At 33.5% G+C, this 26286-nt stretch overlaps 2 protein-coding genes across 4 annotated transcripts; one reads left to right on the top strand and one right to left on the bottom strand.

The window, feature by feature from the left end:
• On the bottom strand, nt 1–22601 carry trmt11 (tRNA methyltransferase 11 homolog). 2 transcript variants are annotated; one of them, XM_006626018.3, is made up of 13 exons: nt 22215–22600; nt 21701–21766; nt 20566–20639; nt 20096–20177; nt 19926–20018; nt 19247–19381; nt 17480–17636; nt 16877–16957; nt 16253–16417; nt 15196–15268; nt 14721–14855; nt 6906–7026; nt 1–607 (listed from the first exon to the last, which is right to left on the bottom strand). In XM_006626018.3, the coding sequence occupies exons 1-13, from the start codon at nt 22290–22292 to the stop codon at nt 470–472; spliced, it is 1398 nt and encodes a 465-aa protein (XP_006626081.1). In that variant the 5' UTR covers nt 22293–22600; the 3' UTR covers nt 1–469. The 2 variants fall into 2 exon arrangements, with proteins under 2 accessions (XP_006626081.1, XP_015205046.1); XM_015349560.2 differs by lacking the exon at nt 20566–20639 and having other exon boundaries at nt 22215–22601.
• Nucleotides 22602–22779: 178 nt separating this feature from the next.
• On the top strand, nt 22780–25597 carry LOC107077676 (actin-binding Rho-activating protein). Of its 2 annotated transcripts, none has more exons than XM_015349728.2 (2): nt 22780–22868; nt 23272–25597. In XM_015349728.2, the coding sequence occupies exon 2, from the start codon at nt 23349–23351 to the stop codon at nt 23817–23819; it is 471 nt and encodes a 156-aa protein (XP_015205214.2). In that variant the 5' UTR covers nt 22780–22868; nt 23272–23348; the 3' UTR covers nt 23820–25597. The 2 variants fall into 2 exon arrangements, with proteins under 2 accessions (XP_015205214.2, XP_015205225.2); XM_015349739.2 differs by having other exon boundaries at nt 22801–22868; nt 23331–25597.
• Nucleotides 25598–26286: the final 689 nt, after the last annotated feature.

Raw genomic sequence — 26286 nt, 5'->3', positions numbered from 1 at the left:
AACAGAAGAGGCAAATTTATTTACAACAATGAATGGAAAATACATTAAAAATCATGTCCAGTACATTTTAACTCAAAGCAACTTTTAAAATGAAAATATATTCTACATTATAATCTAGTTAAATTAAAAGAGAAGGCTCCTGTTTAAAAAATAGATAACTACAAAGTTAGTTTTTGCTTTAGGCTCTTCATACATATTTACAAAGCATTATGATGTCATCAACTGCATGATCCCAACTAAGTGGAATTTAGTGAAACTTTTATCTTTTAACTTTGCTTCATCGATTGACCAAATTCTAAAATACCTGATGAGCATAATACAACATTTGAGCACATACACTCTTCTCTAATTTTATTTGATATCCTTCAAAAACAAAGCATGACTAGAACATTCTAAATGGTGTATAAAAAATATAATGTATGCAATACATGTTACAGTTCTATATATTATAAAACTTAATTAAAAACTGTTATAGTTTTTTTGTGTTCTTAAACTCATCTTTACCAGTCTTCTTTTTTAAGCCACTGAAGTACTTCTCCCGGAATGAGTTGTGGCCTTGGTAAGGATTAAATCTAGCATGTAAAAGATGTGCAAGTCCATCTGCATCCTGTAAAACACAAAATTGGTTAAATTAATATTTGCCATGCACTCTTTATTAAATATAACCTCTGTGTGTTTCTTTAAAAGTGAAAGGATTCTTAAATACACAATGCGGTTGAAATATTAAGCCATTTACCAACACAAACTGAACTTTAATAAATGATATTAATAATCCTTAGCACAGATAAATCATTTTCATTTTTCCAATAAAGGTTAGTGCCTGTTAAGTCTACATAATCTGAGTCATTGTTTTGGCAGATGAATTAAAGTACTGAGAGGGTTATGTCTACCGTAATTAACTTTCATGTCACAAATACTGTACATTACTTAATCTACATTACAAATTACAAAATGGACCAAACACAAGAAGGGCTCATTAATAAATATCCCAAAAAGAATACATTATAATGTAAATAATGTAAGCACACCAAGGCAGAAATAAAATTTGAACACCCAACTTGCACACATTTTTATAACACATCACAAAGTTGACTCAATGTAAAAGTCAAAACACTGTAATAAAAATCAATATTAGAATATGATATATGCTCCTTTTCTTGTCAGAATATTCGGTGGAATATGTTTTGGATAAAGGGGGAAAATGTTGATAAATTTCAGGTTTAAAAGTGGTAAAGTTATTTCCCTCCAGACACTGATCTTGGCTGTGAGTTAAAGCAAAAATTTATATGAGAATGAAGGAACGCCAGGCAATGGGTTGTGAAAGTCAAATTGATTTTTAGGAGAATTTTACAAGGCTTTTGCATTATCATTTGCCAAGTACCAGAAAATTAAAAAAAATATCATGCAAACAAAAAAACTGTTATAAAGTCACTCAAAAGGATGTTTTTATCAATTCCATTTTCTAGTATGCTAATAAGTCAACAACACAAATTATGCAACAACGCATTCACAGTTTATTCTTCCCCTTTAAGTACTGTTAAAATGTTGAATAAAAAATCTTTATATTAATAAAAGACTAATGCAATCAAAGTGCATAATACAATACAAATCATGTTCTGAAGTGTTGTAAACAAAATTGGTGTAAATTTAAAAAAATGTTCTTGTATAAAGAAATCACATTTTATTTTAAGAAAGGTCAGTGAACAGACTGCACAATAATAAGTAAATCTTTGTTGCCAAGCTCAAATTAGGAACCCAGCTGGATATTAGAATGCCTTATCCACATTTTAATTGAAACATGTGCATATACAGAGTCAGCCTGCCTTTCATTTGAGACTATAGCTCTCCTGCTTGCCTGCAGGAAACATGTTAAGAACCTGTTATGAAACATCTCATTCTTACACCTTAAAACAATATATGTTTCTGATCCAAAATTGTGTAAGCCTTTAAAGAGGTGAAGTTCATATCTTGGAGTTTTGACTCCAGGCCCACCCCATATAATGCTTATGAAATCAAAACAAGAGCTCCAAAAAAGTTCACAGGACAGTGAAGTTTGAAGGAGGGGTAATGAGGTGTTTAAGAGATGGTAAACTGTAACTGAGGTGATTATTTTTACCCAGCCTGCTTCTCATCAAAACCACCTATTCTCTTTCCAAAGAGCCAAAATACACTTTTGATTATACAAGTTGTTTTAGTAGTTTAGTAGGCACAGTATGACAAATATACATTCTTGCCCTTATGTAAACTCGATATGCCACCTAAAGGACCTGACTTCAATATAAACTGTATTCTACAAATAATATGTCCAGTTCTATTTAGACCTTTACATAGATCATTAGGGAAAACAAATCAGATGTTAAATTGATTTGCTGTTGATAAATGTCTTCCAGATTAATTTCCACTTATGATAATGGAACAGTTAAAATTTGAACATCGAAAAGAAATAAAGCGGACAACGTTCTGGAATCAAAAGTTACTGTAAATAATGAAACCAAAAGTAAACATCTTCAGATTGCAGATGAAAAACAAAATGGATAATAATTTAAGAAAATAATGCACTGATTAATTTAATCAACCAAATTTTGCCCATGAATAGGGCCATAAGCTACTCCATTGCAAGAAGCATCTTCATACAGCAGACTCACCATTCAAATCACAATAAGCGCTCTCAGCAACATCCGGGAGATGGCATAAATGTACGTCTCTTGTGCACTGAACACAAGAATAAACTTATTGATGTGTACACTTTAGCAGCAAGTATATTTTGTTCTTGGATGGGTACAGAACCTTTGCATCTATTGTTTTAGCTAGCCAAGTATGTTAATTTGTGATATACATTTATACAATATACTAATGTTTCATAGAGGATTTGGTATAAAATTCAAGGATAATAGATAAACATAAAAAAATCACATCAAGGCACAGCATTTTTTAAACTCGTTGTGACCTTTAAGCAGACAGTAAATGACAGTACCAAAGCTATGCCTTCTGTGGCTTCAAAAGACTTTGCTAGAGAATGCGATTAAGAAAATGTACATTACATTCCCAAAAGTTAACTTGATTTCCTCTTAGTTAAAATATGAAAGGATTTATCTTTAAAGTGGAGCATCAAAGCTAATAGCCCACCTCAAACTGTTTTTTGAATGAGACAATGGTTTCTTATAATCCATGGTATTAATATCTACCCATTTACATCCTATTTTGTGACATCTGTTTTTTAAAGTTGTCACTAATGTAAGCCACTTCAAATTAATGGTCTATGAGGCCAGGAATGAAAAGTGCAAGCTGTTGCTACAAGGGTTTAAGCCCTGTTATTTCTGGGCATTTGCAGATCAACGCTACTAATGGTTCAGAAAGGGGTATAAGTAATAGTCAAGAAAAAAAGAAGAGGGGTCTTTAACAGGATAGCTAGTAACGAATACTGTTAGGGTAAGTGTAAACATTAAATAATCAGGAGCTAAAAAAAAATCCCTTCTTGCAAAAACAGACAAGAAAACAAAAATAAAATCCATACTGCAAATGAAATCCTGTTTTTAATCAGTGGGCCTCAGTTCAGCTAGAGGGCAAATCCCAGAGTCTGTTTTTTGTTTGAGACAAATCCTTGATGCTTGTTCTGTAGCTCAGCTCAAGTCTCTGTATCTGATGACCCAGTTCAACAGTAGCAACAGGAAAATGCACACAAACTAAACATTTAAACACTGCTGATTAAACATTATTTTGCACCTTTTTCATCTCCAAGTAATTTAATGTACAGCACAAAAAATGGCATAGATGTAATGAAAATAAATAATTATTCTGTAAGCTGATGTTATGAGTATTGAACCAATAACATCTGTTGCATTTTTAATTCCTCTCATATATTAATAAGCCTGATACCTCACTATTCATTGCATTCAGAACTTGGGGAACCACATTGGAAATGGCAAGCTATCAAGATTTCTACATCACAGATCTTCAACCTCAAGAGCATTACATTCTTTTGAAGATAAAGTTCCTTGGATTTTCAGAGATGACAGAGGACACTAAGCACAAACAAGAATTTTGAAAATCTCATTCACTTCCCCTGTGAAAGATCAAAATTCTTAGTCAGCCAATTATTTGCCATGTAGAAAAATCTCCAAGAAAGAAAACAAACAAAAAGTCTCTGAAAGAACCAACATTTTTTTTTTTAAAAGACAGCGGCAAATTGTAAATGCCCTTGCCAAAATAAACACTAATCACTCTTAACAGTAACAGGTACAATCTGTTTTACCATCCTGAGTGCTGTTTGACAACAGTGTCATCGCTTGCTGTGCTGACACAGCTGGGCTCCAGCCATTCTGGAGATGAATTCCTGCTTCTCCACACGCCCCTCCTGCTCCCACCTTTACTCCTACCTTCGCACAGCCCACTAAGCACCAGTCTGCTGCGACTCCAAAACACAGTTTTAAACCTGTCAGCACCACATGTTTTTGTTGCTAAGCAGAGGGATAATTAACACATTTTGCTAATGCTGAAAAGAAAAGAAAAGAAGCACAATGTGAACACCTGAAGTAGGCTCCTCCGCCAAAATGTTGTTTCTTTTCTCCTCTTTTCAGCATAGAATAAACCTTTACTTGTTCTTAAACAGCCTACGCATGCTGACGCAGCTAGCTACTTGAACATTTTGCTCATTACTGCAGGCCAATAACTTGGCAAAATAACTGCAAAAGCTTAAAATTTCATAACAGATTTTTGTTTTAAAGTGATATATATTACCTAATGTCTGACAGGTACTGTATGTAACTGCAGGTTACTGTTCCTTAAAAAAGTATTCAGACCCTTACACAGTTGTCATAATTTGTTACTTAAAGCCTGCAGTCATGATACTCTGAAGTAGCTATTTATATTTGTTATGTGTACAACCTACTCCTCGGGTGTAATACAAACAACAAAAATTAAAAAAGAAGTACATAGATAACTATTACAAAAAATGGAAAAGTCATTGTTCCATATGTATTCAAACCCTTTGCTATAGCAAGCCTAAATTATTTAGGTGCATGAAATTACCTTAACAAGCCAAACTTCTCATTGTGTTTGCAGATAAAAATAATTAAGACTCAGACTAGAAATAGAACTTTTTAAGCTAAATACAAGATGTTAACTCTGACGCAAGCCCAACATAGTGCATCACTCAGTGAACATCTTCCCATTTGTCAGCATGGTGGTGGCAACACTAGGTAACAGCTCTGCTTCTCATCAGCGGGGACTAGGAAGCCTGTCAACACTGATGGGAACATAGATGGAGAAAAGTACTAGCAAATCATAGAGGAAAACCTGCTTCAGATCTAAAACTGGGACAACAATTCACCTTTCAGCAGGAAAATGATTCAAAGTACAAGATCAAAGTTACAGTGGAGTGGCTTGAGAATAAGACTGTCCTTCAGTGGCCCAGTAAAAGTCCTGACTTGAGTCCTTTGAGATTATGTGGAAAGACTTGAAAACTGCTGTCCATAAGCAATTTAAAGCTTGAGTAAATCTGCATAGATGAATGGACAAAAATTGCATTACGTTGGTGTGTAGGGGTAGTAGACTTACACAAAAAAGATTTGCAGTCATAACTGCTTCTAAGGGTGCTTCTTTCAGATACCGAGTTTATGGATCGGAATACTTTTCCCATTGTATATTACCCTTAGAAGTCTTCTGTTGGAGCACTCAGGTTTTGAGCAAAATATTATGCATCGTTTTGTGATTTTATTATTTTTTAGGTAGGGACTGAAATATTTCTCCAAGGCACTGCCGCATATATTCTAAAAGTGATTTTGCAATATAATTTTTTATTTAACGTTCTATGGCATTTCGTTATCAAGATACGAACAGAGAACATGACACACGCAGAGAGACAGGATTGCACATAGAACAGTTCTACACATTCCTTCTGTAAGAATTCCTTTGTGTAAAGTTATGAAATACCACTAAAGGCATTCTGTATGAAACCATGATAAAAATGTGCAAAATTATTATTACAGGATTATTATTATTACAGGAATACATTAAACAAACTATGCTTAGTCAAGACTAGAAGCAGTGTGAAACGTAATTTTAAAATCAGAATTCTTAACACTACTTCTGTTAAATATGTACTTGTTGCAGGCTTGTGCAATAAATCATTTATACACAGGAAAAAATATCCAGTCAAATCTCCAGCTGACTTGTTAATCTCTTGTATCAATTTTTGTATCAAGAGCAATATTTATGGAAATAGATAATGATCTGAAAAGAAAGGATTGTGGAAGAAAACAATGGTATCTGATGTGAAACGGGCTCAATACCATAATAACATTAGATGTGAGCATAATAGTAGTATTCCAGAAAAAGAACACAGAATCCTTATTCATCATACTTAGACATGGAGTGCATACACAAACAACCTCAAAAAGGATTATTAAAAGTATAAACCTAAAAACTAACAAAGATAATTTGACTGACATTTACACAGTTTAAATTTGAAGAATCACTGACCAATTATCAAGTGAGCTAAGACATACACCATAACTAATTATGAAGTATAAAGCACCAACATTTGCCTGTGATTCAAAGTGGAATTTTCAACACCATTTATGGGAACAATTTGGTCTTGATACGAAGTGGCTGTCAAATCCAAAGAAGAACTATTTTCATGCAATCTATGATTAAGTCATTAGAGTGTAATAAAAAACTGAGTCAACTACAGCCAGATGTCATGGTCTTGAGGCCTTTCGAACAACTTATTTTTATAGTTCTGTGCCAGTTCTCAAACTTGGCTTGAATGTGTATGTGCATAAAAAAAACATTCCAAAAAAAGAACTTTGATGCAGACACTAGCGAAATCGTATGCAAGACCATGCACACACAACCATGCAGAAGAAAAGGAAGGAAAAAATTCAAGGAACTGCATAAACACTTACCTCAAATTCCTTCAGCTTTTCCATTGTTACCAAACGCCTGGATGTATGACTGGAAAGTGTCTGCTCACAGTTGCTAATAAGTTTCAGGCAAGGGTGCTGGGGTATAATTTCTTCCTTGTATCTGGAAAACATAAAGCATCTGCATAATACAATTTGAAACACATACACCTGCCTTCTGTAGCTCTTCTAGTTACATGGGTCACTTCATGAGGCCTTACATTGTATAAACTGACATTTTTATAACCTTTTAAAATATTTCTGATATTTTGTATGCTATTTTAAAAACATTACTGCTGCCTGTTTTTAAGGAGTACACTCCTGTAAAGCACTCTAGAGTGTATACTAGTATTATAGGAAAAGGTTAATTGAAACCCTTGCTCAACAGATAAAAAGTGAAAGAATTAACAAAGGGGGACAATGATGTGATGTATGTATTGTGAAGATTTTCCAATGGTTGTTTATTCTGAAATAAAAAAAGAATTCTAGTGAAATTTGTGACTGTTAAACATGTTCATATCTGAATATTTTCTCTAAGCAATAAAGATGCTTCAAAATCATTTAAAAAATACTTTCACTGAAAGTAATTAAACACAAATCAGACAACAAATTAGTTTAATTTGTAAAGTGTTACTATCTTACCAATGATACAATACTTCCACACATGAAAGTAGGAAATCTACTCATAGTATATGTGTGGATGAACTATATCATGATGCTGATTATGAGCTATTCACAGAAATGTCCAACTTTAACAGACTCTTCTTCTAGTCAAGATATGAACACACAACATGTGCACAATACTTCTGAAAACCTAACTCAAACTACCAATTCAAATCTACTGCACAGATCTGAAGAATTCAGTTAAAAAATAACGTGCATTTATGCAATCTTCGTGCAGTAAAACAAACCACCATGCAGACCAGACTCTGACAATTTCTATTCCTATCATTAATTATAAGACTGGACCACGATCTATGAACAATCAAATCTACTGCACAGATGTGAAGAATTCAGTGAAAATAACGTGCATTTATGCAATCTTCGTGCAGTAAGACAACCCACCATGCAGACCAGGCTCTGACAATTTCTATTCCTATCATTAATTATAAGACTGAACCACGATCTATGAACAATCAAATTTACAGCACACCCATTTAAAACAGCACTAATAATGGACTTATTTTAAAATTAGAGTTCTAGTTATATCTCAACATACTAAGGTGATATCTGCTTTTTAAAACTACGGTGTTGGTTATACTGTAACTACTAGAAGTAGTTATTACAGGCATATTACAAGAATTCTTCTGACTTCAGATAAGTCTATATAAAGCAGTTGCCACAGGTGGTTACTAATTACTTCAAAACCAGACCAGCTGGGTGAGTTAATGTCCTGCTATTTCTTAACATAACACCTCCAATAGTGGTGAGGTGATAATGGTCAAACAGGCTTGACATTACCTCACTCTGGGTACCCTCTTGGTATTACTTTATAAGGATGCAAAATCTGGACAAGGCATGCAAGCGTTTCTTCATGAATTATTACATTCTACACTTCACCGGCTGTAAAAAACAAATTAGGGAAATCCTATCTTTTTGGACTCTTTGGTGCCAGTATCTATGGATAGATCTAATAAGGGGGTATTTCACTGGAACTAATTTATACAGATCATTAAAAAGTTTAAATTTTCGAGATATATTTAATGAAGATCTTGTTCACTTTAGTATTTTTCATCCTTAATTCTACATGTAAAAAAATGGGACAACTGAACCTGAGCAATCCTTCACACAGTTTTCTACAGTAGAAAATCATGCAAGACAATTTCTGAACAAAACCCAAATTCATTTCTGTTAGTGAAAAAACATCAGTCCCAAGTCACTGCCAAGTATGAACCTCTACAATTACTGTTGCTGCTTTTACTAACAAACTTTTTTAAATGGCATAATTTTGATCAGACAACACTATATTACATCTGCAAATAGTGATCTGATAAGTAATGGTTCAAGAACAGGTGTCTTAACAAATCAGTTTAGATTTTCCTGTGAGCTAAAGATACAGCTGTCTACCACATGAAGACAATTTCTATGTGAAATATTAAACATCCTTTTAATTTATGTTTAGCGCACTTAAAACGCCACAGTCACAGACAGATTTCAAAGAGATGGCATGTCAGTCCATACTTTACTGTGAATAAAGGATTTTTCTCCCTTTATTCAACAGCTGCACTGTTCAAAGAGAGAACCTCGGCATCACATTTCTCTGCACAATGTCCTAGAGTCCATCATACACAAGATTAGAAATGTAGAAGATTAGGATTTAAGGTGATTTTTAAAATGATGAAAAAGTAGACATTAGCTCAACAATGGATTTCTGTTCATATTGTTTTCTACGACTGTTTACCATTAAAAAGAAGCATGACAAAGGGGGTTCACAAACTCAGCCTAAAATGATCCACCAGCTGTATTTTAAAATACCATTACTAGTAAATTATATACTGTGCACAACACCATCTTAAAACAATCTATAAACCTATTATTTTTATCCTTTTAAACCTCAGTCTTCATAAAGTGACAGGATTTACTTTAGTGATAATTTGGTTTATTTCGCAAAACACAGAGGAAATGAAACATCAGTGGTTGGAAAGAATAAATGTATAAAATGAATACAGATCAGAAAACAAAAAAGAAATTTACAAGCTTAAAAGCCACAGATTCTTTTAAAATAAAGAATGGTTAAGAGGGTCCGGAAACCAAATGCATTTGAACTATTTTAATTAGATATCCACATCATATTACATCATCTCTGGTTAGAAACTGCCTCTGTCCAATATAAACTGTAATGCTATGGGAAGTAAGTCAAATGGTTTAATTTTATACCATAAAATCGCACAAATGCTGGTCTGTGTAATTCAAAAAGCACAGAACTTTATAATTCTATAACAAATGCCACTGTTTGTAAATATTGCTACACACTTTCCAGAGGTTCAGCCTGTCAAGGAAACTTGGCCATGAACCAAGCGTTTGTGGATTCTGTGTTTTATGGTGACAGACTCCCTCTGGTGGTGAACACTGTTCCAATGACTATACAGTAGGGCAAGGTGTCCCAAGTCCTGGTTCTGGGGGGGGACCCGTGTCTGCTGCAAATTTCCATCCATCGTAGCTAAATTAAATTAAATTAAATAATTAGCTCAAATAACGAAGTCACAAAACTCAGGAATAAAAAACCCTGCATCATGGAAAACAGTTACATTTTCTAGATTTCAGGGCACCTCAAATTGATGTTCCAAACATATATGGGGTTTGTTTAGTTTGCCCACTTCTAAACAAGTGGGCAATTAATTATTAATTAGTTGTGAGCAACTAATTAATAAAACTTTTTTAAAATAACTTTTAATCATCAACTTCATAAACAAAGATATAGAATGGGCAATATCTGTTATTGAATTAAGCATTCAATGAATGATGCCATTAATATTTTGAGTAAGTAACTCACACAGCTCTGCAAAAGTGTAAATTAGGTTCTTCTAGTTACTGGTATTGATGGCAAATGTATACAATCTTTTTAATAGCCCTCAGATGTTTGTTTATTGCAACTTGAGAGAATTAATCAGCCAATGCATAACAAGGTCCTCTTTTTAATTACAATCTGTTTGCACTAAACACTATGAGCACAGAAAAAGCAGCTCTGTGCACATAAAAATACTTAGAAATCTTTGATGCAAGAAAACCAAGATACTATCTCTCCTTAAGCAAAAATCTAATTCAGTCAGTTAGGGTCGATAGAATGAATTAAAATAGATTAAAATACATAAAAGGTAAAACACAGTGCTTTGAGCACTGCAGGTAGTCATTGTGTCTTATTGGACATCAGACAGACTTAATTAGTGGCAGACGGCTACAGAGTTACCACGTAAAATACCTTATAACCTCAGAGCCTCCTATCCGTACAGGAATAGTTTCAAGTACTTCCTCGGTAGCTATAAAAATACCCACCGCTAAAGAATTTTATGATAATGACTCATTCCAGACAGGCAGGCAGGCTGCAGTTTGCTCTAATCTAGATTCCCACGAAGCTATAGGATGACACAAAAAACATTAAAGGAATTCAGATCCACCATCACTTTAAAGTCAAGTTTCAAATAAGCTCTTTCAGTCTTTGACATTTTCTTTCATTAAGAGATTTTATCTCCCGAGTTCAGTACAGCAGACCTCCTTTATTTCATCAGAAACACACGCAATCCCACTGAAAAATATACTTGAACCCGATATAATTTAAAATGAAATATGTTTAGTTAAATTGTATTACCCTCTTCTATGAAAATGTAGTGCTTTAATATTTTTTTCTAGTTTTGTATCAGATTAAAGAAAGTCATGGTGAGGCATACAGGTTAAATTAGGTACTTTTTTCTCTTGTGTCCCCATGTAATCAGGATAGCAATTCTGAAATCATAATAATACAATTTAATTTATGAACACTTTTCAGTTTAATTTATTAATGCATTTGCAAGGTCTGACTGAGTTTGACTGTAAAAAGTAATATTTAATTATTGTTGAGCACTTGCAAATTGCTTTCTCATCAAAATTGCAATTTTCTTAGTGGAAGGTGTAAGTGATCACTATTATTTCCACAAATTAAAGAATTAAGTTAAAAAAATTAAAATCCTTATTGTTATAGGGTAGTAAATAAAGTATGTCTTAAACTAAAAAGCCAGGAATTTCCTAAAATTCTAAACTAAATTTAGCTCTAAGGTGAGTGCTTTTGTAATAGTATGTCTTACTGTTTTGAGTCATACGGTTGTATGAATCAACCATTAATGAATCAACCCACAGAGGTGTATTACAGTAGATCAAATTTAGTCCTCAAGATTTTTCCTCCACCTGAGCTCTTCATTTCTTAATTGAAATATTTAATTTTAAACATTCTCGGGTTTTAGGAGGTAATATATTGGAGACCCCAATTAAATGATGTTTCATCCTACAGAATCCGAGTCGAAGCATACTGCCCAACCATTTCAAATCAGATATTCAGAATAAGGCCTCTACATCATGCTGGTCTTGAACAATTCAATTTGGGTTAGGACTAGAATATACAGTTAAACAGTAATAGAATGCCTAAAAATGATAAATAAAAATCTTATTATCCCAAAATAAATTCAACATTGTATAATTGACAGGGCTGAAGCTTTTTGCAGCCACGCCCCCTAATCTTCCCTTTGCATGTGAGTGAGAGAAGCAGCGGCTGTGAGGAATGGCTGCCAGCTTGAAACCCCCCATCTTGTGAGCTATTTGATAACATTGTTAAATACAAAGCTCAACTATCCCGAACCAGCAAAAACAGCAAATCACAATTTGCGATGGGCCCTTTTAACTACATAATATAGCATAATAGATATTTAAAATGTTCCAGGTTGTTCCAGATATGAGCCCTGGTGAATATTTGTGGAAAGAGCTAGGAAATGCTTATAAGAAGTACTGCATCTAGTACTCAAAGATCAGTGATCTATCAAAGCCATACATTTTTATTCATTTAATTCTTACCACCCTCTCTCCTTTTTACATTCCTGAAGAAGGCTTCATACATGAAACATCGTGAAATACCTGTGAAATATTATATAAAATGTAAATTCAGTCCATTTCAAACACTCCTGTTTTATTTGCCTTGTCTGACACAAGTGCTGCTGCTGTGGGAAGCAATTTCACTTTAAGCCATCACAAAGACATACTTGGGATGTTCCAATTGATCAAAGCATCATTCATGTAAAGATACACATACATTATCAGAAAGCTGCTTATTCCTGGAAAAAATCAGAGCAACTTGAAGCCTATCCTGGAAGCACAGGACACAAGGTGCGACTACCCAGACACACACAAAAGCACAAAAGGAAAATTTAGAGATTATCCAGCTAGCATGTCTCCTATCTCCCATCTTCACCAAATCACATATGGGGAGAACAAACAAACTCAATAAAAGAGCCAAGAGCCACAAAGAAAGAGTAGCTCCCAAGCTAGATTAAAAATCACAGAATCCTAACGTTCCTTATTACCAGAGGGGCTGTCTGTGGAAGATAGCTTTTTAAGATTTAAACAAAACCGGTAATAAATCAAGATTCTCTGTGCCCAGCAATGTGCTGAAATCTGCAAAAAAGAGTACAAAGATCACAAAGCTGGTTTTGCTATATAATTGTCTAAAAAAACAGAACACAAATATTTACTGCAAGTCCAAGATTTCTTGTCTAAAAAATCAAAAAGCTGTAAAAGGTGATTTTGCTGCATCCACTGTATTGTATATCTACACAATCTAAAACACTATTGAAGAATACCCGTGGGCCACCCAGCTTTCAAAACCACAAAAGAAATACTAAGGGGTGAAATTAGTTTCAGTGAGCTTCATCAAACATCTGCAGCAAAAATAAAATTAAAGAAATTCTATAGTTTCTCCAACATATTTGTAGAAAGTCTAAATGATTTAAACAAATCAATGCAGTTCCCAAAACAATACTCAACTCAAACTAGCATTTTTCAAAACAATTCTGAAGTCAAAAGATTTCAAATTTATGTGCAAACTGATATATTTATATAAAATTATGATGCAACCTTGCATGTCACTGAAACCATGCAGGTCTTAATATGTATTGATATACCAAACATTTTAATGAGTTACACACATTAAAACCAGTTCCTATGTTCACAGCATATATTACCAAACCAGCATTTCTGCAGCTTCTATACTGTAGTATGTTAAATTATGTACTTCACTAGAACTTCTTAAATGGCGCTAGACTGAGTGTTAAACAAATTCAATTAATACAAAAATACTGAAAATTACACTTTAGCAACTTTCCTGATAATTAGTAATATCATTAATAACCTTAAAATACAAATGCAACAAAAAAAGTAATGTATGATTAGCACACCTGCTGTAAAATAAAGGGCGATAAATCTGTTTTGCTTGAGATATAAAAAGCAATTTTGCTGTGCAAGATCTCATTTCACACAGCTTGAAAACTGGCAGAGAGAACATTTTCATAAAGGGAATTAGTAGACATTTAGTATACTGTTATTTTTTATTATAGCAACATACAAATTATATTGTATCTGGAAATGATATGCAATATTATACCAGTGACTCACAAATATGCATAGCTTACTGATAATGTTTAATTATTCATTTAAACAGACACACAGATTAACCTGTTGTCACTTTAGATGTTGCGGTACTGTACAACTAGCTACTAGTCTATATATATGTAGAGAGCACATTTTTGAAAATTTCTAATAGCAGAAATGGCATAAAGGCTACATGGCTAATTCCAACCAAAGCCCTTCATTTAGTCTGTAATGCAATTTTGTGGACTTTAGATTATAGTTCAGATATGTAAATCATAAAAATGTAATCAGAAATCATAAAAAGATCAGTATTATAGTATTAGTATTCTGTGAAGTTTAGCTGATCAGATGTTGTGCTTTTGTGCAACAGTGGCAACACCATGTTTTTCATATCGGCAGCAGCTAAAAATGGAAGTGTAAAAATGAGTCTGAGGACCGCCTACTTTTCTGCATACCTAGAGGGAGGAGCTGGGTTTGAATACGCGTCGAAACAAATTGCTGACTAGATAGCACAGGTATTACTCTGGGCATAATATTGTGCCAATTTAAGTTAATTCACAATTCAGTTTTAGAGCCCGAAAAAAGTTTCTGCTTGCTACGAAATTCCAAGATGTCTATAAGGCTAAAAACAAACAACAATTTGAATAAAAAGCCTGTTAATCTACAACAAGTTAAGAAGTGTTTAATTCAATCAAAATTTAACAAACTTACTCTGGCCTATACACTGGCAACCAGTAGACTAATCTTCCGTTGATCACAAGGTGTTTAGCAGCAAAGTTCAACAGGTCTGTGAAGATATCGCTGAGGTGGTAGGCCATGGACACAGGGACATGACTTTCTCCATTACTGAAAATGTAATATAGTTATATTATTATTCTGGTTAAACATTAATATTAAAGAAGATTAATACAAATCTACAACACTCATATGAACAATATTAAATAACTATTTTGAACCAATGTGTATACATTACATTTATTGATAAAAAATAATGTTATACAAATCAAATATGAACCTCTAAATTCTATTATTTAGAATCTGCCCTTTTTCCCTATGGAACAGTTTTATTTCCTTGATAAATTATAGACGGATTATAGTAATAGTCCTGCTAAAATCCCTGAACAAAGTATAGGGGGAAATTTCAGTACAAAAATATGTCAGAATGGTAGTTTTAGGAAGAACTTACAAATCTTCTGGTGGTTTTATCATTTCTTTCTGGGAACCTGTTTTCCTTGTAGATTCTCTTATACCATATGGGGCTGAGATGGAGAAAGCAAAAAAAGTTTTCATTCTTTCTAGATCTGCAAATGAAAATAGAGGTTGTTTTTCCCCTATTTTACAGGATTAGTGCCATAAGTACAGTCAATTGAGCAGTGTATAAATGTAAATCAATTGCAAGCAGAAAACATGACAACAAAAGAGGACAACAAAACAGTGCTGATGTGGAGGTAGTTAAGTGACAGTCAAGCAGTAATGTGTGACGAGATGTGTTAGGAAGCTCATTGTAATGTATGGTCAAACACTATATTCATGTAGTTACGCTTGTGATTCAAAACTGATCCAAACTAATTCCAGAAATACTTTGACTCAGTGAGAGAATTACAGCTCTGAGTAAGTAAAGCATGCTCTGGTTTGATATGCAAAGAAAGTTGAACTGTACTAGTTCACGTTCAGGTTTTTAATGATGCTGTACTGTCTCTATATTTACTGACTTTGGATATATGACTGAATTTATGACTGTCCCATTTGCAATTCAAAATTAGTCATCTCTTCTCTGTTTTTTAAATAGAAAACATAATTGACTGTACTTTATATTTTAAAGTACAGTATATCACTCGGCAATAAAAAAAACTGAATTGCATGTGTTGCAGTAGAATCAGAGGCAATTTCAACATTTCTTCTTAGAAAAGAATTGAACATATATTACAGCAATACTGCGGTCATAGACATTCTGACTGAGGAGAATTATTAGGTATTGCTCTCAGAGACCATGCTTAGGGGCATCTGTGAAAGCAAATATCAAAGAGAATACTAAAAAATATTGGTAAGGATAGTAAGTGTTAAAAAATGAAGAATATCCAGATGCGAAGCTTTTACCCTTTCAGCTAAAAAGACCTGGAGCTGTGCAGAGAAATCTAATGTACTGTATAAGACTACCAAGTAGCTCCATGAGTGAAGCAAAACTAAAGCTTAAAAGTGAAAAGTGGATGAGACTGGCTCGTGATGTGAGATAATAAACATACGATCTGTGATGATGGCGTCGAACAGACTTCCAGTTCTCCACACATTTTTGGATGCATCCGACACAAGAACGTCAACGTAAGATTTCTCTGCACCATATTGTCTTAGGTTAGCTCTGATGTTTTCATCGGGTCCCCTCCACTTTTGATTCTTCCTGCTTGCTTTCCCTGCAAATGAATTACAAAAAAGTTAAAGACATTAATCATCTTGAAAAAACCTAGCATGAATATTCCAACAATTTAGCTTTTGTTCCACATTTACTCAAACCAAATATACATTGCAAAATAGTAAACATAGCCTTGTCTGATAAAACACAGCTGTGCTCCAACTCCTAGAGTGAATGAAATAATACCATGCCAGGTTTTAAAAACAGGTTCAAATCAGGCCATAGTCTTTTTTTTCCTCAGACACTTCATAGTACCCTCCTAACTGTACTTAACTTAATAAAAATCTCATAAATAAGAAAATGACTTTACTTGAGATGACCTTTTGTTAAATTAATGGCGGTAAGAATCTTTGCATCCAATGTCTGATTTGTTTTCTCAAAAACCTTATAATGTTATAAGGAAAATAAATTACAGTATATTATAAAGAATAACCAATAATCTTTGAATTTCATATCATACCTATTCCATGTATTGTGTTGTAATCAATGTCTGTACCGCATACATATGATCCAAAATGTGCACATGCAACAAGAAGGCTACCTGGAAAAGAAGCAAAATCAGTAGAGTGAAGGATAAAGGCACCATTAGGCCTGACTGATGCTATTGTCATGTTATTGGCACACAACACAAAGATGCACACATGCATTCTGGTTGTTCAAAAGGATTTTTTAACACTGATTCAGCCTATAAATTAGTACATCTGGACAGCATATTCTATACTCATTTGTGTTTAATTTCATATTATAACTCCTGATAAAAGACACGTTCATGACTGAAAGGTCAAAGAGGAGTTGGAAAGAAAACAATATTTCTGCTCTCTAAACATATTGAACACAGCAAACACAGACCATATGAAGAAAAGGTTTTTTGGAATATACAGAGTTTATTATGATCAATCACAAGAAAGGGCAAATTTCTAACTCAAAGGGCTCTTAAAGGAGAACAAATGATTCAAAAAGGTGATTCTTTTGAATGCTGTCACTTTAAAATAAAACATTTTGCACCACACTAAGTCTAAGGCACATACTTTTTCAAATTAAAAAGTTGACTTAAGAATAGTACCTGTTCCAACAAATGGATCAAAGACCAAGTCGTTGGCCTTTACTTTGCCATGGTTAGCCATTATAAAGGACAACCCAGCATCCATGCTTGTGTTACCAATGAAATGGCGTTTCTTCACACTGAAAGACCTTATCAAATCTCTCTGACCATCTGCAATCTAAATAAGGGTGACAAGAGCCATAAAGATCAACAACAAGGTGTTCTAAATTCTTAATAAATATGACTTCACTTATTCTCTCATACGCATGTAGAAAAAAAGTAAGCTATTATTACAATACCATAAAATAAAAGAAAAGACCACAAATTCTCATCTATAATTCAGTCTTTGCTTTATTTCCCATCAAATGAAACACAGTATGTTTGAGTAGCTGTGTCAGCATGCGTTGCCTGCAAAGGAACAAGTAAAGGTTTAATTCCACACTGACAAATAGAAAAGAGGAACACAACGGTTTGGCTGTTGAGGCTTTTTCAGGCGTTGCCTTTCTCCTTTCTATTTTTCAAAGTGGAATTAAATAAAGTACAGCAGAAGGTACAAACTACATGACAGTCTTTTTACTGCTACTGAATACTGATATTTTAAAGTATAATTCAATTTTAAAGCATAATTAAACATGACACAGAGTTGCAGTTAAAAAGCCATTTCCTTATTTTTTAAATAAGGACATGGCAAAACAATAAAATTAAAAACTGGAATATACTGCTCTTAGATCAATTTGATTAAAATGAAGCTTATAATCAAAGACAAATCATGTGAAAAAAGCTTTTATTGCATTCCTTTATTTTTAAGAGTTTTATTTTATGAAATGTTTCAATTACTCAGAACTGCCTCATTTATCCATCGGAAATAATAACAAAGCAACATCTGAAATAATAACAAGAACTATTATTAACAGTGACAGCCAGCTGTTGACCATTCAAAGCTGAGGCAGGGTTCTCCCAAAAGAATATAATAATGGTGTTGAACTATCATATAAGCTTTCAAACTAGTAGTCTTACATCCTGACAATGTTATTTGAGGTAGCTGAAATAGTTATTTATCGCACTAGAGAGTAGGAAATGACTTTTCTGCATTTAAAAAATGTAACAGAATGCAAATAAATACTTCTGTTTTCCCTCAGGACCACCCTCCCCAACCCTGCTGTCGCACTCTTCTCAAGATGCAGTAACACTTTATTCATTATTCAATTACAGCACTGAACCTCTGGAACATTTTCCTGTCATCACTCTTATAGATCATAGTCTGCAATGCAGTAAGTTTGTTAATGTGACAACAGCAGACCAAGTAATAAGGACTGCTTAGAAAACCCTAGTTGTATTTAATTCATCTTGGTGAAACCACTACAGTCAGAGTACATTAAAGTCAAGTAAACTGCCACTTCAGTTAGAAGGTCAGTATAATTCAGTTTCCTGCTAACCCTTATTGTGAAAACAGTTCAATAGCAATTTTGAAATAGCTTTTGAAGGCTTTTCTCAAAACATGTTAAAAGGTCACTATAGCTAGTGTTTGCCTATACTGTAAATGTGTGAGAAGGCAAATTTCTGGTCTACTGTACATTTTCAAGAAAGTTATTGTCAGAAAATTAAAGACAAAATTAATTTGATTCAATTGTAATATTTTCCAGTAAAATGAAAAAAACTTGTCAATACAAAATTAATATTTATAATCAAAGTAATAAGAATAGCAAATACCTTAAAAAAAGCTTTATCTTGCACTTCATTAACTTAATACGTTTAAATAATGGCACTGCACACAGATTGATTACATACCCATCTCCCAAAGTAAACGTAAAAGGGATCTTCTGGAATTCTATTGGGATCAGAGCCATAGTTTTCTAGCAGACAGAACACATGATCAGGGTTCTTCAAGTTTACTTTCCCAGAAAATGGCAGGAACTCTAGGGTCTTAAGAAGCAAAATTAAATCAATTAAAGATGATTTAATATTTTTAAAACAAAATCCTAAATTGTAGCATATAAATATAATGTTGTAAAGTAAGGCTACTCTTGCAGCCCTTCCAATCTGCCCCACTGGAAGAGTTTGGAAAGACATGCTTCTTATGTAATAATTGTGAGTATCAATATAGCAATTGATGTGATTGCTGCATTAATGTATTGCAATGGGGTGTATTGATAGGGCTGCATGTTGAATAGTTTGTAATTTAAAGTAATTATCTGATTGAAAGGACCTTTATTAGTGTAGTCATCTTTGTATTACTAATATAACTGGTTGACATTCCATTAATATACCTAGCTGCAGATGCCAGGGTACCCACTAAGACTTAAATGTACAGTTGTAAAACATTAATTTTATTAGCTAATGCATATTTTAATTTAATTCAGTGGTGAAAAAAATAAAGAAGATAAAACTGTATTTTCCACAACCACATTTTTCCACAGCCAAGTAAACATGCATACTTAAGCTTTATCATAATATTTTACAAACTTACATCTATCTTCTGGATTCTCTCTTGATGAAGCACCGTTTTGTTGAATGTGTAAACATTAATTTTATACGTTGAGTCTGACTTGAGATAGGGTACCTAAAAAATACAGTTATGTTCAGTACATTATTTCATACTGTTTAGATAATACCTGCAAAAATGACTGTTCTGCATACCATATTTTCTGTCGGATAATTCTTTAGAGACAACTGTAATTCCTGGTGTGTTCTTCCATGGCCCCATAGTTCAAACACTGACCTGCATGTCAAGAAAAATAAACAGCACCGATATCTGTGTTAACTGCAGTTTCAAGTGATAAATTCCTCCAAATTGCTCCAAGGGAGCAAATACAGGTAGCATGCACAGCATTAGTAGGATATTCGTGTTCTTTACATGTTTTTAATAAACTTTTAAAATAAAAGTTAATAAATATTAATTCAAGCAAGAGTGAAATAAACTGTCACAGATAACTAAGAGAAAGAATGATTTGTTAGCAACATGTGGCTTCATCCTACGTAAATATACCTGTATTACTAAATACAGGTATAAATACTAAACCAAACAAGCTAGATGGGCTACTTGTCTTCCTCTTATTTGCAAGGTCTCGTGTTTTTATGCTTCGTATTACGGGTTATGAACTACTTACTTTGCACACACAGTTCGTTTCATAACATTTCGCACATCTTCCTCCGAAACATTGCTGAGAACCCAGAATGGAGACTGAAACAAATCATTTAGGTTTTGATAACATTCTGTTTGCATGACAGAGTGGACATTTTCTGCTCTGTGCCTCAGTGGAAATTAAAGACAGAAAACTGCAGTAGGTTAATCTGATAGGCCACTTTGCTTCATCTCCACAAATAAGTTCATATGTGGCTAATATATATAAATGCAAACAAAAAGATATGAAAGATATGATCATTAAGAATTTTCGTTATATTCATAAACCACTGTAGGTTAATGATTTACTGCAGTTTGTTAAATTAACCTACAGTTTATTCACAATATGAATGCAGAGAATCCCCTTCTCCCACATTAAAAAACATATCAGATGAAGATGTTTGTCCTAACATTTAAGCAGTATTGCTGGTTACTTCGGCTTGATTACAAAGAATCACCAAAAAGTAGCCCTACTATTTTGAATCATGTTAAAACATATTTTTAAAAATCCATTTAATTCAATAATGTCACACATGAGGAAAACTGCAAGAATTCCAGGCAGGTAGTAGTGGAGGTTTTTTATATTTATTAAAATAAACAAGGAGCAAACATCTAGATGCTAGGAACAGGGATGTTAGAAATCATACTTATTACTATCATGAAGTGTGAACTAGTATCCAATCCTATATTACTAATGTTCAGGACTGGTGAACAACAATGTCCGTGATACCTTTTCACTTGATTGTTTTTATATTCTTTGGTATATTACCACAATTCACTTTACCATAACCAGAAAGCATTCCAAATAAAGAGCAGACAAAGAATGAAGGCATTTGAAAGAAAAGCCAAGCAATGCAGCAATTTTACAGCAAATAATAAAAAAGGCAGCATGCGGTTTTCTTTCTATGAATCATACAATCATAGAACAGCAATGCTTTACACTCAGTCTCACACATCGGTATGTTGTTTTCTCAGCTCTGTATGGTTCATCCAGTGATAACCAAACAAAGAATCTGATGTCCCAGAACACAGATTTTCCTCATTTTAGTCAGTAATATATGATGACCAAGTTCATCACATTTATTAGAGCTCAGGTATTACAGGAAAAATAAGCAACATACCTTTTCATCAAAATGTTCGTCCGGAGTAAACTGCACACCACTGAGTGAAAGTAATGCCTTGATTTCCTGAAAAACGGAAACTTATAGTTTGGAAATTATTTGCATTCATCATAAATCCTAATATTTACAAAACTATAATGAGGCTGTCAGACAGTTTCAGAATAAAACTCAAGAGTCACAAGATACACTACGTAATTTATTTACAAAATTGTGAAATAATAAAGCCGTTCTACTGTAATTACAACTACTTAGACCTATGTCTAGAGAGATTTAAAGTAGATTACTTAGTACACTGCTTCCAATGAAATTGCGGTTTAAACAGTTAGCCTCGATAACTGGCTCCTACAGGTTCATAATTTAAGATTATTTAAGATTATACCCTTTATACCAGTATCTATTGATTTAGCCATCTTTAGCTATGTAATAAAAAAAAACTGTAGAGCCAGGAAAAATAGTAATACTTTTCAGAAAACTTTTTAAAAGTGCTTTAAAAACGTAATTTCTTTTTACATACCGGTAATCTGAATTCAACATTTTCTTGTGCTAAATGTAATAAATATTTCCTACACGTTCGGCTACAGTGGAGCGCCATTTTTGTATTCCCTCTCAAATTATATTCCGCAGGAAATAGACTCCACTTCAAAGTTAGTTCCTATCCCGAATAATGCACCCTTCGTAAGCGATTAAATTTTACACTACATAGACATAACAGTGTGAAAAAAACGCAATGTATTTGTCATTTCCTGTATAAAAATCATACAACTAAATCTCCGAATACATACATATATATGTGTATCAGTTGACGCAAAGCACGGCTTAAAATCATAGGATTTACATTTTATCAAATAGAAATGATAGGCTGTTTAAAGGAGAAGCATCATTAAATGTATCTGACATACATAGAATGATTTCGATACTTAATTAGTTTTAATACACTGTTGCATCATAAACAATTACAGATTTCTACAGCTTTATTTTAAAGAAACACTATTATGTGTTCGTGTCCACGTGGAAATTGATTGGATTGCGATCACGCTGCTAACAGTGGTTGAAGATGTGATTGGATGTTCCACCCATCAGCTTTGTGGTCAAAGGTCAGAAAGTATCCCTGGCTTTAAATCCGCTTTGAAACGTACAAACGTTGAACGGAGAAGCGACTCCGATGCAGGTAAATAACCATATGTTATGGTAGAATTATTAGGTACATTCATTTAATCATTAAAAGATTAATTTATCCTATATTTTAAAAGTTTAGGTAAATGTAAATAGACTAAATTTCGGATGCAATATATTGACGAATTTCGTTTTTTATATATATACGTAACCATGTATATTAAATATTAACTTTTCCTTTGTAATTATTAGTGCATAATCGGACAAACCTTACAAGCATGAAATAAGTAAATATATGCTTAAATATAAATATGTTTAAGATATAATACTTAAGAACAATAAGCCATATATTGCGAATGATGAAACCTAAGAGAAAATAAATCCATTTTAGAAGGACTTATAATACATTACAGTATATATTTTTTAAAATATTTGATACATTTTCTATGTTCCCACAGAATCCTAATATCCATGTGATGAAACAAGAGCCTATACATAGTTTTTTTTTAACTTAAAGGTATCCCAGAAACAAGAGATGGAGAAAGATGATCCCAATGATCATGGTAACCTTGGGAAGGAGATATGTGTCAGCACTGTTGAAGGATTAAAGTTGAGCTGGCAGAGGTGGTCGAATGATCACTCAGAGTACCAGAAACACAATCCCTTCAGTACCAACAGGACATTGATGGTAAAAATTCAGAAAGGAGAGGAGAGCTATGGGAGACCTAAGGAAGGATCTAAGACTGAGCAGAGAGGAAAGGATGCCCACACCCATATTGGAAAAGAGGTGCAAGAACTTTGCTCCATTATCAAAAGCATTGGAGAAAGCAGAGAGGATGGTAGAACCGTGGTAGAGTTTGGGAAGCTATTTGAGAGATATGTGACTATTTCCAACAAAGTTGTTGGGGTCTTGCTGAGGGCTCGAAGACAGGGACTGGTTGCCTTCGAAGGAGAGATGTTGTGGCAAGGAAGAGACGACTTTGTCCTCATCACACTGCTTCATTAAAGAGAGTCCAGGCTTGGGAATGGGAAAGGAGATATCATGTTTGAAGCTAAACTAACGTATGAACAGATTGTATTCAATCCTGGTAATGTAAGTTTTGATGTCAATAATAAAATATTTTCTTTTCACAATTCTCAATGGGATAGAAGGACATAAAATATCATTTGGAGTGAAGCTCAGTGTTAAGTCCTCCTCTTTGAAAAACTTAAAAAATCAAAACAGTTACAAAATCTAGGTACTGTTTGGACACTATAATGTAGTTTTACAGTGAAGATTTGCACCCCTTTCCTAAATTTTATGAGCCAAACAATCTCACGAGTGACATGTATTAATTAATATAAATGTACTAATTGCACTGAAAACACAAATATATAGCCTTTAGTCACAACAATGTAACCGTTTCTTAAACTTAACTTAAAAATATTTTATTTTGAAAGTAAAAATTTAGAACTTCCATCCTAGTTTGAACACAATATAGTTCCTAGTTACTTAAGGGAAAAATAAAGAAGTCTCACAGGGTTCACCAACTACTATTGTGTATGCAGCTCCTTCACAAAAGTAAATGCTATTCACACTCAGCAATTGAAAATATTCTGTTGAAACATTGTAATTTATAATTGAAATGCAAAATTCAGAAGAACAAGGTTATTGTTCTTTGTTCTTCCAGATAATGATAACTGAATATTGGCACATCCACAAGACACCATGCAGTGCAATTTACTTGTAAATATGAACTCAATATGTGATACATTATCAAACTTTCATGCAAGTTCAGATGAGTTGAAAATGATCAAGCCTCTACTCATTTGCACACAGAGATACATATACTGTAGTTCTATCCCCTTAACATATGCCGAATTCCAAGTATCTCGCATCCAATTTGGCCGAATGAGTGCTACAGCCTAGAAGCATCGATTAAGAATCCAAATCTTTTAGTTACCATCCGAGGTTGAGATCATACTGTTAAAGGAAGCACTTGTCTTTAAAAAATACATCCACAAGGGCAAGTATGTCTGTGGGGTGTGGTATAAAAATAAAATAAAATATATTCATATATCTAAAATATATATATGTATTTTATAATTATAAATATATAAAAATTGTGACTTTAAAACTGTAGTATTATAGAGGAAAATCATTGGCCATTCCATATAGTTTTATGAATGTAAAAAATGCATAATGAAAACTGCATTTACTGGGAACTATTAATTGAATCAAATGGCTTTACAAAACAACAATCCTTTGCAATTAAAAACTCACAACAATAAACTATCTTACCTTTTAAGGGTCAGTACACTTCTCAAAGTTATAGCATGTTCTTTGGAAAGTAGTCACTTTACTTAATAATTTATTTCTGATGCAGTTGTACACTTTTCTTTAGTTTGAAATTTAGATTATAAGCAATTTATTTAAATGAGTGTATTTGTGTGTTTTTGAATAATTTAGACAGAAAAAGATTTCTATATATTTCACTAAGGTAGTTGTGCATAATGGTTTATGCTTGTTCTAGTGTGATATTAACATATATTCCATATGTGGTTTTATGTCCAGATTAAATACATGCAAGTAATTTAGAAAAAATGAGTTTCATTGTCATGTGGAAATATTTTATAGAGTCCCTATTACCTATTGAAATTGTAACACTTTACAGTAACAGAAAGGTCTATGGAGACATACAGAATCTGAGCTTTAGGGTAATGCACTGTGGTTATTCTTGCTGTTATTGTTACCATGGAATTAGATTTGTATGAAAATAAAAATATTGTAATTACAAAAACATACTTATTGAGTGTGCTGTGTTTGTTGAACTGAGTTTTTGTAACTGTTGAAGTTACAAAAGAGAATTTATGTAAGAATTTGTGTTGAGAATTGACCAACTGCTCCTAGTATGACCGAAGTCATATAAAAAGATGCATTAGTTCCACAATCTGAAGAATTATCTGGAAAATGTTCAGAACGGAGCTTGTTCCTGGTTGTCACATCTATAAAGACGGAGGGTTACAACATACCATGGCTGTGATATTTGAAAGCAACAGCATGAAATACCTCATTCTCAACCATTTAAAAATGTTATAATTTTTTAGGGCAAAGCAGTATCTTAGGGAGTGACAAAGAGATGGGTAAACTGTCATGGGAAAGGATGATTGTCATTTTGTCTTTTATAAACAATGGGGGCAGCTTGGTGGAGCAGCTTTTAGTATTGCTACCTCACAGCACTGGGGCTCTGGGTTTAATTCCCGGGTGCTTTCTGCTACTGTACTGTATATGTACGTTCTCCCCATCTTTGTGTGAGTTTCCTCCCACAGTCCAAAGACATACTCTAAGTTTAATTGGGTTCTGGGAAAATTGACCCTCTACAATGAACTGGCATTCTGTTCAGGGTGTACCCTGCCTTGTGCTGCTTGTTTGCCAAGATAGGCTCTGGTTCATTTGTAACCCTGTATTGGATAACGTGGTTAGAAAATGAGTT

Source organism: Lepisosteus oculatus, chromosome 2 (genome assembly GCF_040954835.1).
Source record: "Lepisosteus oculatus isolate fLepOcu1 chromosome 2, fLepOcu1.hap2, whole genome shotgun sequence".
Taxonomy (NCBI): Eukaryota; Metazoa; Chordata; class Actinopteri; order Semionotiformes; family Lepisosteidae; genus Lepisosteus; species Lepisosteus oculatus.
The sequence above is the reverse complement of the archived record's forward strand: the minus strand, read 5'-3'. Positions and strand labels throughout refer to the sequence as shown.